At 41.1% G+C, this 14,413-nt stretch overlaps 1 protein-coding gene across 3 annotated transcripts in view; it reads left to right on the top strand.

Annotated features, from left to right (window-relative positions):
- Positions 1-14,413, top strand: part of Ppp4r3b (protein phosphatase 4 regulatory subunit 3B) — a 107,272-nt gene that overhangs the window by 28,929 nt on the left and 63,930 nt on the right. For all 3 annotated transcript variants that reach the window (XM_045146836.1, XM_045146837.1, XM_004668962.2), the window contains exon 3: positions 6,509-6,607. In XM_045146836.1, the coding sequence (XP_045002771.1) occupies positions 6,509-6,607 (99 nt within the window). The remainder of the gene's footprint in view (positions 1-6,508; positions 6,608-14,413) is intronic.

Here is a 14,413-nt window from a genome sequence, read left to right as displayed (position 1 = left end):
CCTTAAGATAATGTGTATCCTTTGTAGAAAGGTGAGTTTCTTGGAGACAGCAAATTGTAGGATCCTGGTTTTGTGGGGTTTTTTTTGTTGTTGTTTTTTGGACAGTTGTGGTGTCACATGCCTTTATTTATTTATTTTTTTAAATTTTTAAAATTTTATTAACATTTTCCATGATTATAAAAAAAAAATCCTATGGTATTTCGTCTAGATCCTGCTTTTTAACCTAGTCTGCAATCCTATGTCTTTGTTGGGGCATTGAGGCAGTTGCAATTAAAAGATATTATTTAAAGGTGTGTATTTATGTTTGCCTTTTTTTTTTTTTTTTTTTTCTGCTTCTGGTTCTACCTTTGCTTTCTTGTGTTATCTAGTATTTGAGTATTGCTTGTTTTTTCTGGTTCCTTATATGTGTGCTTTTGCTTTTCTTCAGCATGGATGATCCTATCAAGTATTTTCTGGAGAGTTGGTTTTGTCTTCAAATACTCCTTTAGCCTGTTTTTGTCATGGAATGTCCTTATTTCTGCTGTCTATTTGAATGGATAGCTTTGCAGCATAAAGTAACCTTGGTTGACAGTTGTTATCTTTCAGTTTTTGGAATACATCACTCCAAGCCCTTCTGGATTTTAAAGTTTGTGTTGAATAATCTGCTGTAATCCTGATGGGCTTGCCTTTGTAGGTAACTTGATTTTTCTCTCTAAGTGCTTTCAATATTTTTTCCTTGGTTTGTGTGTTTGGTAGTTTAATTATAATATGACGAGGAGAGGTTGTTTCCAGTTTTTGTCTGGCTGGGGTTCTAAAGGCTTCCTGTATCTGCATTGGCACCTCTTTCCCAATTTGGGGGAAGATTTCTTCTATGATTTTGTTGAAGATGCCTACTATGCCTTTGTAATTGAATTCTTTTCCTTCTACTATGCCCTGAACTCTTATATTTCATCTTTTCATAGTGTCCCGAATTTCTTGAAATTCCCACTCATGCTTTTCTGTAAGTTTGTCTTTCTCTTTGTTGGACTGTATTAGATCTGCCACCTGGCCTTCTGGCTTAGATATTCTGTCCTCTCCTTCATCCATTCTACTGGTGAGATTTTCTGCAGAGTTTTTTATTTCATTAACTGTGTTCTTCATTGCTAGTAATTCTGACTGGTTTTTCTTTATTATTTCTATTTCCTTATTTATGTCTTGTATTGCCTTCTTTATTTCTTGAAATTGGTTTCCTGCATCTTCTTTGATTCCTTTGATTTCCTCTTTAAGTTCCTCCTTGACTCCTTTGATTTGTTCTCTGGCTTCTTTGAACATAGTTACAATCATTCTTTTGAAATCTTTTTCAGGCATTTCCTCTAACTCGTTCTCACTGGAGGTCATTTCTGATGCATTAATATTTTTAGGTGGATTTATATCGTCTTGCTTTTTAGTGTTTCTTGTGTTATAATGTATATATTTTTGCATCTTGGATTAAGTTAAAGCTTGGATTTTCTAGGTAGCTGGGTATTGTTAGCTGTATCAATTGATTTTGTGTTATATATCTTCAGGGTAGGATTTTAAGGTGTTAGGTGTGGCTCTTAAGACTCTCAGAGTTATCTACAAAGGTGTTCCTAGTGGTTGAGTTTTCCTGCTATGGGAGTATTCAAGTAGGGTGAGTGGAATAAAATACAGGTAGATTCTAAAATTGAACTAAACACGGTACGCATTCAATCAAAAACAGCACCGAGTATTTATGCAAGAGTAGTTATTGTAACAACCAGATTCTCTATCATCAAAGAGGTTAAGATTTCTGGTCTGTTGAGGGATCCAAGTCTGCTTGTGACCAAGTAAGAACCTTCCCTGCTGCAATCCCAGTTACCTTTTTGGATAATTTTGGTCTCAGTGAAGTTTTGGCTGGGTCGTTGGTCTGTTGTTCTGATTTCTGGAGGTGCGCACTGGCTTTTCCTGTGGAGCAAACTGAGCCTGGCAACTGTGGCCCTGCAGATCGGCACCCCATCTGCTGGAACTGCCACTGCTGCTCCTGAAGCTGCCGCTGCTGCTAATGCTGCCACTGCTGGGTCCGTTGCCTCTGCTGGGTCCACCGCTGTTGGTGCTGCTGCTGCTGCTGCTGCTGTTGTGTCTGCAACTGCTGGCTCCTCCACTGCTGCTGCTGGATCTGCCGCTGCTGCTGCTACTGGGTCTGCTGCTTCTGGGGCCGCTGCTGCTGTTGCCAGAGCCACTTATGTTGCTGCGGGACTCTGCTCCTGCTTGGTTCCCGCTGTTGGCACAAGTTGGTGTGACCGGTCCCGGGTCTGCTGCCCTGTTCGCTGGAGCTGGGCACAGGTGGTTGGGGGAGGGAAGGGAGTTGCAGCTGTTCTAGTTTTCTCGCTGTTCCACGTGTTCTTTTACCTTGTGATCTGCTTCTCCGTTGTTCATTGTCACTCTCCCTTCACGTTTCTTGAGTTGCTGAGAGCTCCGGTGTGACTGGAAGCTCCCCTCACCTGGCTTTTCCTGTGGCTGTGGCTCAGCCTGGTGGTTTCCTGGTGCGGTGCCACCACCATGGTTGGCAGACCTGCCAGGGCCGCTTTTTCTGGCCTGTGCGGGCTCTGGATCTCTTCTACTTCTCCACTGCAATTTCGATTTCCTGTGCACCTCACTTTTTAGTAAAAGTGTGTATTTTACTGAGTTTTTACGGTCTTTTTCCCCCTAGGCTGCTTTGGTGTGGTACCTAATTCGCCATCTTAATCAGAAGTCCCCTCGCATTCTTTACATTGTGTTTTTGCTCTACTCATAGTGTCCTTTGCTGTACAAAACTTTGTAATTTCATGAGGTCCCAGTGATTGATTAGTGCTTTTATTTCCTGAGCAACTGGGATTATATTCAGAAAGTCGTTGCCTATGTCAATATGTTGAAGGATTTTGTCCATTTTGTCTTCTGGCATTTTCAGTGTTTCTCATCTAATATTAAGGACTTTGATTCATTTGGATTTAATTATTTTACATGCATGTACAGTATTCCCAGCACCATTTGTTAAAGAGGCTGTCTTTTCTCCTATGAATGTTTTTGCCATTTTTTCTAAAGTAGTTGCCTGGATTTATATCTGGTCCTCTATTCTATTCCATTGATGTACATGTCTATTTTTGTGCCAATACCATGCTCTTTTTGTTATTGTGGCTCTGTAATATATCTGAAAATCAGGTATATTGATATCACTAGTCTTATTTTTGTTCAAAATTGTTTTTGTTATATATGGTTTTTGTGGGCTTTTATGTTTTAGGATTGCTTTTTTTCTGTTTCTGGAAGAATACCATTAGAATTTTGATAGGGATTCCATTTAACGTGTAGTTGATATTGGTACGATTGACATTTTAACAATATTGCTTCTTCCAATATAAGAACATGGGATGTCTTTCCATTTTCTAGTTTCTTCTGCAGTTTCGCCCTTGAGTGTTTAAAAATTTTCTCCTTTAAAAAATTTATTATAGACATAATATGAATATATGATGTGTTGGTACCATCCTTTCCTTTGTCCCTGACTCCATTCTGCTGAGGGCTCTTCTCAGTGGGGTTGCAGGTTTTTCCCATGGAGTTGTGCGTTATGTGTTGTGGGAGCCCCTGTCAGTTGTTGGGGGGGGGGCCTCTGGCCATGATGTCCCATCCTGTGGATCTTAGAGTCTTCACTTCCTCTCCGGAAAAATTCCCCGAGCTGTGATGGATGTATTTCAGTGGTGAGCTCTTACGAGCCTCTGGGTCCTCAGCATCTGTCTCCTTTACCCTGGCACTGGTTGTCAGGTTTAGCAAGGAAGCTGCATTCTTGGTCTCCCCAATTCCTCTGGTTTCAACTAGGACTTGGCTGAAGTGCTAGAGGCAGTTTATCTTCTTGTGTCTTGCTACCTTCTGAAAAATAAAATTTAGCCGGTCATGGTGGCCCATGCCTTTTATCCCAGCACTTGGGAGGCAGAGGTAGGATTGCTGACAGTTTGAGGCAACCCTGAGACCACATAGTGAATTCCAGGTTACCCTGAGCTAGAGTGAAACTCTATCTGGAAAAACTTAAAAAACAAAACAAAACATAAAAGCAGATTATTCAAAGAAGAGTGAAGTCAGCACAGGTTAAATGGGATAAGTGTTATTAATTTAGGGAGAATTTGATGGATGTAGTCCTTCTTTGGGCCAAACACTACTGGGTGCTTGACATTGGAGAGCATAATCTGTTTCCATAGGATTCTAGCCTGGTTTCCACATCCAGATATGGTTCCTGTCCACTGAGTGGATCTCTTACCCATCAGAAAGCTATTGCTTACTCACCAAGGCAGTGTGCCACTATTGTACTTGTATGTCAGTGTGTTTGCTTCTAAGTAGCTTAGACCCCTGGTTGGTCAGACGTTATTTAATTAGCCACTTTCCCCCAGTAGCTCATGCAGCGCTTTCTAGCACTGGATGGGCTAAGAGTATGAGGTCTGCCTCTCTTCCAGATTCCAGTCAGGTGTCTCCTTGTTTTGTGTTGACAGCGTATGGTATCTTCAGCAATAGGGTCTTGCCTTTTACCTCAAGCAGGTGATGAAGTGCTTCTTCAGAAGCCTGTCTTGTTTTGGGGACCTCATAGGGCTCTCTGATCAACAGCTCATTGTGGGTAACAATTGCTTAGTGGTAGTGGCTTCTTCTGGGGTATGTGTTTCTGCCTGCTTTGGTTGCTAGAAGCGCTGGGTCTCTCTTGCTTCTCTAGTGAGGTTGGTAATACCTTATACACCTTCACTTTTCGATAGAAGAATGTATTTTTTTTTTCTGTTTATTTTCCCCCTAGGCTGCTTTCAAGCCCTTTTTGGCTACTATGCCTCTCTCTTCTGCAGAAATCTCCAAGGTTTTTTTTTTTTTTTTTTCTTTTCCTTTTTTTGTGAGAGGATCTCACTATAGTCCAAGATGACTTGGAACTCATTCTTTAGCCCAGGCTTGCCTTGAACTTGCCACAGTCCGACTATCTCAGCCTCCACAGCGCTGGGATTAAAGGCGTGTGCCACCACACCCAGCTTTTAGTAAGGTTTAAAGTCAATTTATATATATTTTATTTTGAGTTTTAAAAATATTTATTTATTTGAGAGAGAGAGAGGCAGATAGAGAAGGAATGAACCAGGTTCTCTAGCTACTGTAAATGAACTCCAGACTCCTGCACCACCTCTTTATGGCTTTATGTGGGTACTGGGGAAATGAACCTGAGTTCTTAGGGTTTTCAGGCAAGCACTTAACCTCTCAGCTAACTCTTCAACCCCCACGTAAATTTTAGAATCTTTTTAGCCATATTAAATTTTAACTTCATGTCTTAGAAAACACAAGGTTTTCCTATGCTTTGTTTGATTTTTCGAGGTAGCATTTCTTTCACTTTAGCCCATGCTGACTTGGAATTCACTTTGTCGTCTTAGGGTGGCCTGGAACTCTCAGTGATCCTCCTACCTCTGCCTTACAGGTCCTGAGATTAAAGGCGTGGGCTACTACACCTGCCTCACAAGGTTTATTTTAGTTTGTTCATTTTCTTATTGCAGAGTTACTTAGTGGTTAATTGTATAAATGAGTGTTTTAGTTGAAGTTCAAACATTAATGTTGAGGTTGACAACCTTTTAAAAGTAGGGACATTGCCAGGCATGGTGGCTCATGCCTTAAATCCCAGCACTCAGGAGGCAGAGGTAGGAGGATCGCCATGAGTTCAAGTCCACCCTGAGACTCCATAGTGAATTCCAGGTCAGCTTGGGCTAGAGTGAGACCCTACCTCGAAAAACCAAAAAAAAAAAAAAAAAAAAAAAAAAAAAGTAGGGGCATAAGTGAGTACGCTCTAAGAATAAATAAATACTGGATTACTCTTTCTACAGTTTAGGGTCCTAATGCAATCAATAGCTTCATTTCATTATTCAATTGCATACCTTAAGATTCTGATCTTTTTTGGCTTTTTTCCAGGTATGTTCTCACATTAGTCTATGCTGACCTGCAACCCTCATTCTGTCATCGCAGGCTGCTCTCCCAGTGATCCTCCGACCTTTGCCTCTTGAATGGATTAAAGGCATGAGGTTTTTTGTTTTTTTGTTTTTTTTTTTGAGGTAGGATCTCACTCTAGTTCAGGCTGACCTGGAATTCACTATGTATTCTCAGGCTGGCCTCAAACTCTTGGTGATCCTCCTACCTCTGCCACCCAGGTGCTGGGACTAAAAGGCATGTGCCAAAAGTAGGGCTCAACCTTAATTTGTTTGCAGGTAAGCTCTCTGACAACCATTTAGAAAGGAAGGATAAGCATGTAGATAGTTTACAGATGCAGTGGCTGACTCGGTGGAAACAACAGAAAGTGGTTGATTGGAATATCTACAATTTGGGGAAGAATGGTTTGCCATTCATTTACATATTTTGGCTACATGAGCCAGAGCCTGAAAAGTTTTCAAAGGGAAACAAAATATTATATAGTTGTAAAATGTGAATCAATTGTACTTCATACCATTCTCTTGATTTTTGTTTTTTATACTTTGTAGAGATTTCTGTTCTAGTGTAATGTAAAATCTTTACTTTTTAACAGGATACATTAATTGTTTGGTCAGAAGCTGAAAACTATGATCTGGCTCTAAGTTTTCAGGAAAAAGCTGGCTGTGATGAGATCTGGGAAAAAATTTGTCAAGTAAGTTTCTTTTTATATTTTTTATAATTATACTCGTGTACACTGTTAATTATTTTCTTTTGACCTCAGAGTTATATATTATAATATGGCAAGATAATATTTTAGTATGAGATTTTGATATCCTACCATGGAGTATGTGTATGTTTCTCTAGTGCTTGGGATCAGACCCAGAGTTGATGTTTATTAGGCAGGTGTTCACTGGTTGATTTGCCTAGTCCTGGAAATGTTTTATATTCTACAGCAAAATCTTTCACTTAAAATTCACAACAGCAAAAGGCATTGTCATAATTCTTTTACTGACTTAGATTTTTTTTAAAAATGCTTTTTATTATTATTTGATATAGAGAGGGAATGGGTGCACCAGGGCCTCTAGCCACTGCAAACAAACTGCAAATGCTTGCACCCCCTTGTGCATCTGGCCTATTTGGTCCTGGGTAATTGAACCTGGGTCCTTTGGTTTTGCAGGCAAATGCCTTAACCACTAAGCCATCTCTCTAGCCCTGCTTTAAATACTTTTTAAAGATTTATTTATTTTATTTTATTTATTTATTTGAGACAGAGGGGGAGAGAGAATGGGCACACCAGGGCCTCTAGCCACTGCAAATGAACTCCAAATACATTGCCACCATGTGCATCTGGCTTACGTGGGACCTGGAGAATCAAACCAGGGTCCTTAGGCTTCGCAGGCATGCACCTTAACCACTAAGCCATCTCTCCAGCCCTGCTTTAGATTTTTTGTTTTGTTTTGTTTTTAAAATTTATTTATTTGAGGAAGGGGGTTAGGGAGGAGGGAGAGAATGGGCACATCAGGGCCTCCTGTCACTGAAAACAAATGCCAGACATGCACTACTTTGTACATTTGGCTTTATGTGGATACTGGGGAATCAAACCCAAGCTGTCAGGCTTTGTACCTGCTTTAGATTTTTTAAAAATCGTTTTGTTTACTTATTATCAAGCATAAAGAGATAGGGAGATAGAAGGGATGGGCACATCATGACCTCTAGCCACTGCAATCAAACTCTAGATGTATGTGACCTTGTGCATCTGCTTTACGTGGACACTGGGGATTTAAACTCAGGCCATCAGGCTTTGTGAGCAAGTACCTTTAACCACTGTGCCATCTCTCCTGTCCATACCACTTTAGATTGCTGTTCTGGTTTTTTAAGGTAGGGTCTTACTCTCTAGGCCAGTCTGACCTGGAGTTCACTATGTATGTAATCTCAGGGTGGCTTTGAACTGCTGGTGATCCACCTACCTGTGCCTCCCGAGTGCTGACATGAAAGACATGTGCCAATTGGCCAGGCTTTACTTTAGAGTTTGATAACATATATGCATAACACTCTTGACTGGATCTTTAACAATCCAAAAGAAGATTCAGTAATTATAGTCAGACATTTAGATTTCTTTTCCTTCTAATACTTGATCAGGTCTTTGTCTAACGCTGATGAATGCTGGGTAGCAGGCACTAATGGTCAAAAGAACTCACATGGAACCTGTAGTATAGCAAGGATATGTGACAACTCTATAGTAACTGCATGCCTGCCTGCCTGCCTTCTGTTCCTGGAATTCAGTATGTAGTCTCAGGGTGGCCTCTAACTCATGGCAATCCTCTTGCCTTTGCCTCCCAATTGCTGGGATGGAAGGCATGTGCCACTACGCCCGGCTTCCAGGTGGTTTTTCTTAATAGACCTTTTATTTTAGAATATTTTTAGACTTATAGAAATGTAAATAAATAATATGGAATTCCTGTGCAACCACCTCCCCAACAGCTCCCACCTTTAGTTGTACATAATGTAACAAACTAGCATTTCATGGTAGAATGAAACATTTGTTGCAGTCAGTAAACTAATAGAAAACATTGTTAGCTAATGCCCGTGTTTTATTGAGATTCCCACAGTTTTTCTTTAATGTTCTTTTCCCTTTTACCATTATACATTGCACCACTAGTCACATCCACTTCCTTTGGCTGTGACACTTGGTAACTAGATTTTTTAAAAAAATTATTTATTTATTTATTTGAGAGTGACAGAGAGAGATAGAGACAGACAGACAGAGATAGAGAAAGAATGGGCACGCCTGGGCCTCCAGCCACTGCAAATGAACTCCAGACTGCCTGTGCTCTTGTGCATCTGGCTAACGTGGGTCCTGGGCAGTCAAGCCTCAAACCGGGTCCTTAGGCTTCACAGGCAAGCGCTTAACTGCTAAGCCATCTCTCCAGCCCGGTAACTAGATTTTTAAATCATGCCACTTATTTTTGTCTTGAGTGTGTGTGGTTAAGCATATGGCCTTTTCTGTTCATGTTCTTTCATTTATTGCATGTGTGTTTGGATGGACAGGCCCGCCAAGGTCTCTGGCTGCTGCTAACAGCCTCTAAATGCGTGTATCTTTTGTGGCCACTGAGAAATTGAATCTTGGGTTGACAATCAGGTTTTGCTGAGCTGTCTCCCTAGCGCCGCCCCCCCCCTTTAAGAAATGAGAGCTCACTTTTTTAGCAGTTGCCTAATGCAACTTTTTATTGCAAGTGTTGGCTTTTGTTGTTCCCTCTTTGATTTTTTTCTTTTCTTTTTTTGTCCTCTTGAGACAGGCTGGCAGCCTGAACCCTAGAGGAGAAAGACAGAACACTATAACTGCAGATGCATGCACTACTTTTGTGTATCTTGTCTTATGTGGGTAATAGAGAATCAAACCCAAGCCTGTAGGCTTTATGAGCAAAACATCTTTGCTGAGTCACCTCCTTGTCTTCTTCTAGTGATTCTTTTTTGTTCGTTTTGGTTTTCGAGGTAGGGTCTGGAATATCTAGCCCTGGCTGACCTGGGATTCATTATATAGTCTCAGGCTGTCCTCAAACTGCCTGCCTCTGCCTCTGCCTCTGCCTCTGCCCCTGCCTCAGTGCTGGGACTAAACGTGTGTCACCACTCCTAGCTTTTTCTGTTGATTATTCACTAATTTTTTTTTTTTTTTTTTTTTAGTTTTATGGATCTGACTATAATATTTTCTTTTTCAATTCTCCCTTCCTCCCTCCCAATAACATTTCCATACATTTTAATAAAGTAGTTCAGGAAACTTGGGCTGGGTGTGGTAGCGCACACCAGTGATCCTAGCATTTGGGAGGCAGATGCAAAATAATTGGGAATTCAAGGTATCCATGGCCACGTAGTGAGTGGAGTCTACCTTGGGCTATATGAGGCCCTATCTCAAAACAATATATATCCTGGATCTTTCTTATTCCTTGTGATAATTGGATTGATGAGCTTCTCTTAGCTTGTAGTATATGTGACTTTTCTAACTCATATCTTATTGTGTATCATATGTTACTGGAGCATTATTAAGAAGGAACACTAGCTATAGGTTTTTTTTAAAAAAATTGTTTTATTAACTTCCATGATTACAAAAAATACCCCATGGTGATAACCTCTCTCCCCCCACTTACCCCTTTTAAATTCTACTCTCCATCATACCCCTTCCCCATCTCAATCAGTCTCTTTTACTTTTGATGTCATGATCTTTTCCTCCTCTTATGATGGTCTTGTGTAGGTAGTGTCAGGCACTATGAGGTCATGGATATCCAGGCCATTTTATGTCTGGAGGGAGCACGTTGTAAGGAGTCCTACCCTCCCTTTGGCTTTTACATTCTTTCTGCCACCTCTTCTGCATTAGACCCCGAGCTTTGGAAGGTGTGATCGAGATGTTACTCAGTACTCCAGTCACTTCTTTCCATTGCATGATACCTTCTGAGTCATCCCAAGGTTACTGCCATCTGAAAAGAAAAGATTCTCTACCCAAAGTGAGAGTAGCATTAATATCAGGGTATAAATATTAAGAGAAGTGCTTACTGGGCAGTTTGACAAGCATAGCATATACATTTTTCCAGACATCAGCAGATGTTACACCCCTAGGGCTCATGACTATCCCTGTTTTAAGTTTTCAGTATTAGGGATGTATTCCCCCCCACCACCATGGAGAGGGCCTCCAGTCCAATTGGAGGGCAGTTGGTTTCACCATGACAGACGTGCCACTATTGCACCTGTTGGCTCATTTGGCCTGGCTGGCCAATTATAAGGCTTGCAGTGTCCACTGTTGAGTGTCTTCACTGGTGGTATCTCTTTCTCCCATTGAACTACATGTGGAATGGCGTCTTCCAGCCTGTGTTTTGCTTTTTCAAGGTAGGATCTCACACCAGCTCAGACTGACCTGGAATTTACTATGTGGCCTCGAACTCACAGTGATCCTTTAACTTATGTCTCCCAAGAGCTGGGATTTAAAGGCTAGCTATAGGGTTTTGTGAATTCTTGCAAAATATACACAGAATAAAATTGTGCTCCTGAAAGACTGAGGTTTGTTTTGTTTTTGTTTTTATGATTTTTTGAAGTAGGGTCTTGCTCTAGCCCCGGCTGACCTGGAATTCACTGTGTATTCTCAGGTGGCCTCAAATGCACAATGATTCTCCTTCCTTTGCCTTCTGAGTGCTGGGATGAAAGTCGTGAGCCACCATGCCTGGCTTCCTTGAGCTTTTAGTGTATGACGTTTCCTATAAAATAAAATTAAAGGCTTAAAAATGATCTGAAATGGTATGCAGAGATGGCTTAGTGGTTAAGGCACTTAATCGTGAAGCCTAAAGACCTAGATTCGATTCTGCAGGTCCCACATAAGCTGCATGCACATGGTGGCACATGCGTCTGGAGTTTGCCTGGTGCGCCCATCCTCCCTCCTTCCTATTCTCTTCCTCCTTCCCTCCCTCCCTGCCTCAAATAAATAAATAAAAATAAATCAAAAATGACCTGGAAGGTACACTTTCAGTGTTCATTTAGCAAATGCTTACTGCCCTGAATTTAAGATAAGCTTAGATTAGGGCTGGAGAAATGGATTAGTGGTTAAGGTGTTTGTGTGCAAAGCCAAAGGATCCCAATTCGGCTCTCTAGGACCCACGTAAGCCAGATGCACGAAGGGTACATCTGGAATTTGTTTGCAGTGGCTGGAGGCCCTGGCATGCCCATTCTCTCTCTCCATCTTTCTCTGCCTCTTCTCTCTCACAAGTAAGTAAGTAAGTAAGTAAGTAAGTAAATAAATAAATAAAATATATGTAAAACAGATACAGGAAGTGAGACAAAAACTAGTCTATGGAAGTAATGACACATAAGGAATATTAAAGTGGTACAAAGGTATTAGAATCACTTCATAAGAACATTTTTAAAAATTTTTTTGTTTATTTTTATTTATTTATTTGAGAGTGACAGACAGAGAGAGAAAGAGGCAGTTAGAGAGAGAGAGAGAATGGGCACGCCAGTGCCTCCAGCTACTGCAAACGAACTCCAGACGCGTGCGCCCCCTTGTGCATCTGGCTAATGTGGGTCCTGGGGAATCGAGTCTTGAACCGGGCTCCTTAGGCTTCACAGGCAAGCGCTTAACCACTAAGCCATCTCTCCAGCCCAGAACATTTTTTTTTTTAAGGCAAGATTTTATTCTAATTCATTCTGACCTAGAATACATTCTGTAATTCAGGCTGGCCTCTTAACTCACAGCAGTACTCCTACCTCAGTCTTCAAAGTGCTGCAGTAAAAGGCAAGATGCACCATACCTGGCTCTTTGTAAATTATAAGTATTAACATTTGGGTGATATTTATGAGGTTTGGAATATTCACAGCATTGTATAAATTCTAAAAAATCAATATTTTATTTTGTATCCTCTCTCTTCTCCCTAATATCACCAGAATGAAAGCTAGCAAACATTATATATGTCTCAGTTTACCTTCAGAAATAAATGAGGGGCCAGAGAGATGGCTTGGTGGTTAAGGTGCTTGTCTGTGAAGCCTAAGGACCCCAGTTCAAATCCTTAGTACCCACATAAGCCAGATGCACAAGGTGGGACATGTGTCTGGAGTTATTTGCAGCAGCTGGAGGCTATGATGCGCCCATTCTCTCTTTTTCTCTGTTTCTTTTCTATCTCACTTTGCTTGCAAATAAATTAATTAAAAATTATAAAAAAGTGAATGAAGGCAGGAGACATGGCTCAGCAGTTACAGTTAAAGGTGATTGCTTGCAAAGCCTGACAACCTGGTTCCAGTTCCCAGTACCTACTTTAAAGCCATATGCATCTGGAGTTTTTATTATTTTATTTATTTATTTATTTATTTATTTGAGAGAGAATCAGAGACAATGGGCTTGCCAGGGCCTCCAGCCACTACAAAGGAGCTCCTGCATCTGGAGTTCTGTTTGCAGTGCAAGAGGCTCCGGAGTGCCCATTCATACTCTCTTGCTCCCTCCCCATCTTTCCCCTCCTTGCAAGTAAATTTAAAAAGTAGTGAATGAAGAAAGAAGTGGTTAATGACTAATATGGAAGACAAACACCCCTTTTAGAATTAGGATATTGATTTACATATCTATTGGCAGCATAGATTTATATAGTGGATAATATTTTTCATTGATCATTATATTAGATTAATTAGTTTGGGAGATCCACAAGACCACTTTCAGGTTCAATAATTTATTGTAAAGACTTAAAAGAGGGCTGCGGAAGTGGCTTAGTGGTTAAGCATTTGTGTGTGAATCTTAAGGACCTTAGTTCAATTCTCCAGGACCCATGTAAGCCAGATGCACAAGGGGGCGCATGCGTCTAGAGTTTGTTTGCAGTAGCTGTAGCCCCTGGCATGCCCATTCTATCTGCCTCTTTCTCTCTCTCAAATAAATAAAATATATTAGAACCCAGAAAAGTTGTTTTACTTGTAGTTATAACATATTGCTGTGAAATGTATATTAAAATCAAGTTGCAAAAGCACATGGGACAGCATCCAAGAGAGTCCTCAATTATTTACATGTAACAGTTAAATCAGTGTTGTTGCACATTACAGCATAATCATTCACATATATATACACACACACACACACACACACACACACACACACACACACACACACACACAAAATCAGTAGTGGAATATTACTAGATTGCTTCCCTGTCCCTAACAGCCCAATATATCATCACACTGTATGATAAAATATCTCAGCATGCCAGGCATGATGGCGTATGCCTTTAATCCCAGCACTTGGGAGGTAGAGGTAGGAGGATTGCTGTGAGTTGGAGGCCACCCTGAGACTACATAGTGCATTCCAGGTCAGCCTGGGCTAGAGTGAGACCCTACCTCAAAAAACAAAAAAACAAAACAAAACAACAACAACAAAACCCTCAGCATTGCCTCTCAGCAGAGTTTATAAGTTTTCTTTTGCTCTTGACAAGTTCTGGGAATGGAGTGGCCTTGACAAACATGATTTTGTTTTTCCCAAAAGTTAATTTTAAGGGGGATGGGGAGATGGCTTAATTGGTTAAAGTGCTTGTGGTACAAGTATGAGGATCTGAGTTTGGATCCCCAGAACCCATGTAAAATGCCAGGTGTGGGAGTGTATACCTACAACCCCAGTACTGGGGAAGCAAAGACAAGAATGCCTGGGGCTTGTTGGCTAGCTAATCTCAAAATGCAAGGTGTAGAGTGACTGAATAAGACCCGTAACCATCAGCCTTTCCCCTCCACACAAATGGACATATGTGCCCACACACAAGCAAAGTTAATTTCAAAAGTAGTTAGAGGGGCTGGAGAGATGGCTTAGCGGTTAAATGCTCGCCTGTGAAGCCTATGGACCCCGGTTTGAGGCTTGGTTCCCCAGGTCCCACGTTAGCCAGATGCACAAGGGGCACACGCATCTGGAGTTCATTTGCAGTGGCTGGAAGCCCTGACGTGCCCATTCTCTCTCTCTCTCCCTCTATCTGTCTTTCTCTCTGTGTCTGTCACTCTCAAATAAATAAATAAAAAATGA

The sequence above is a fragment of the Jaculus jaculus genome, chromosome 4, assembly GCF_020740685.1.
Source record: "Jaculus jaculus isolate mJacJac1 chromosome 4, mJacJac1.mat.Y.cur, whole genome shotgun sequence".
Lineage (NCBI taxonomy): Eukaryota > Metazoa > Chordata > Mammalia > Rodentia > Dipodidae > Jaculus > Jaculus jaculus.
This window is presented reverse-complemented; position numbering and strand designations above follow the sequence as displayed.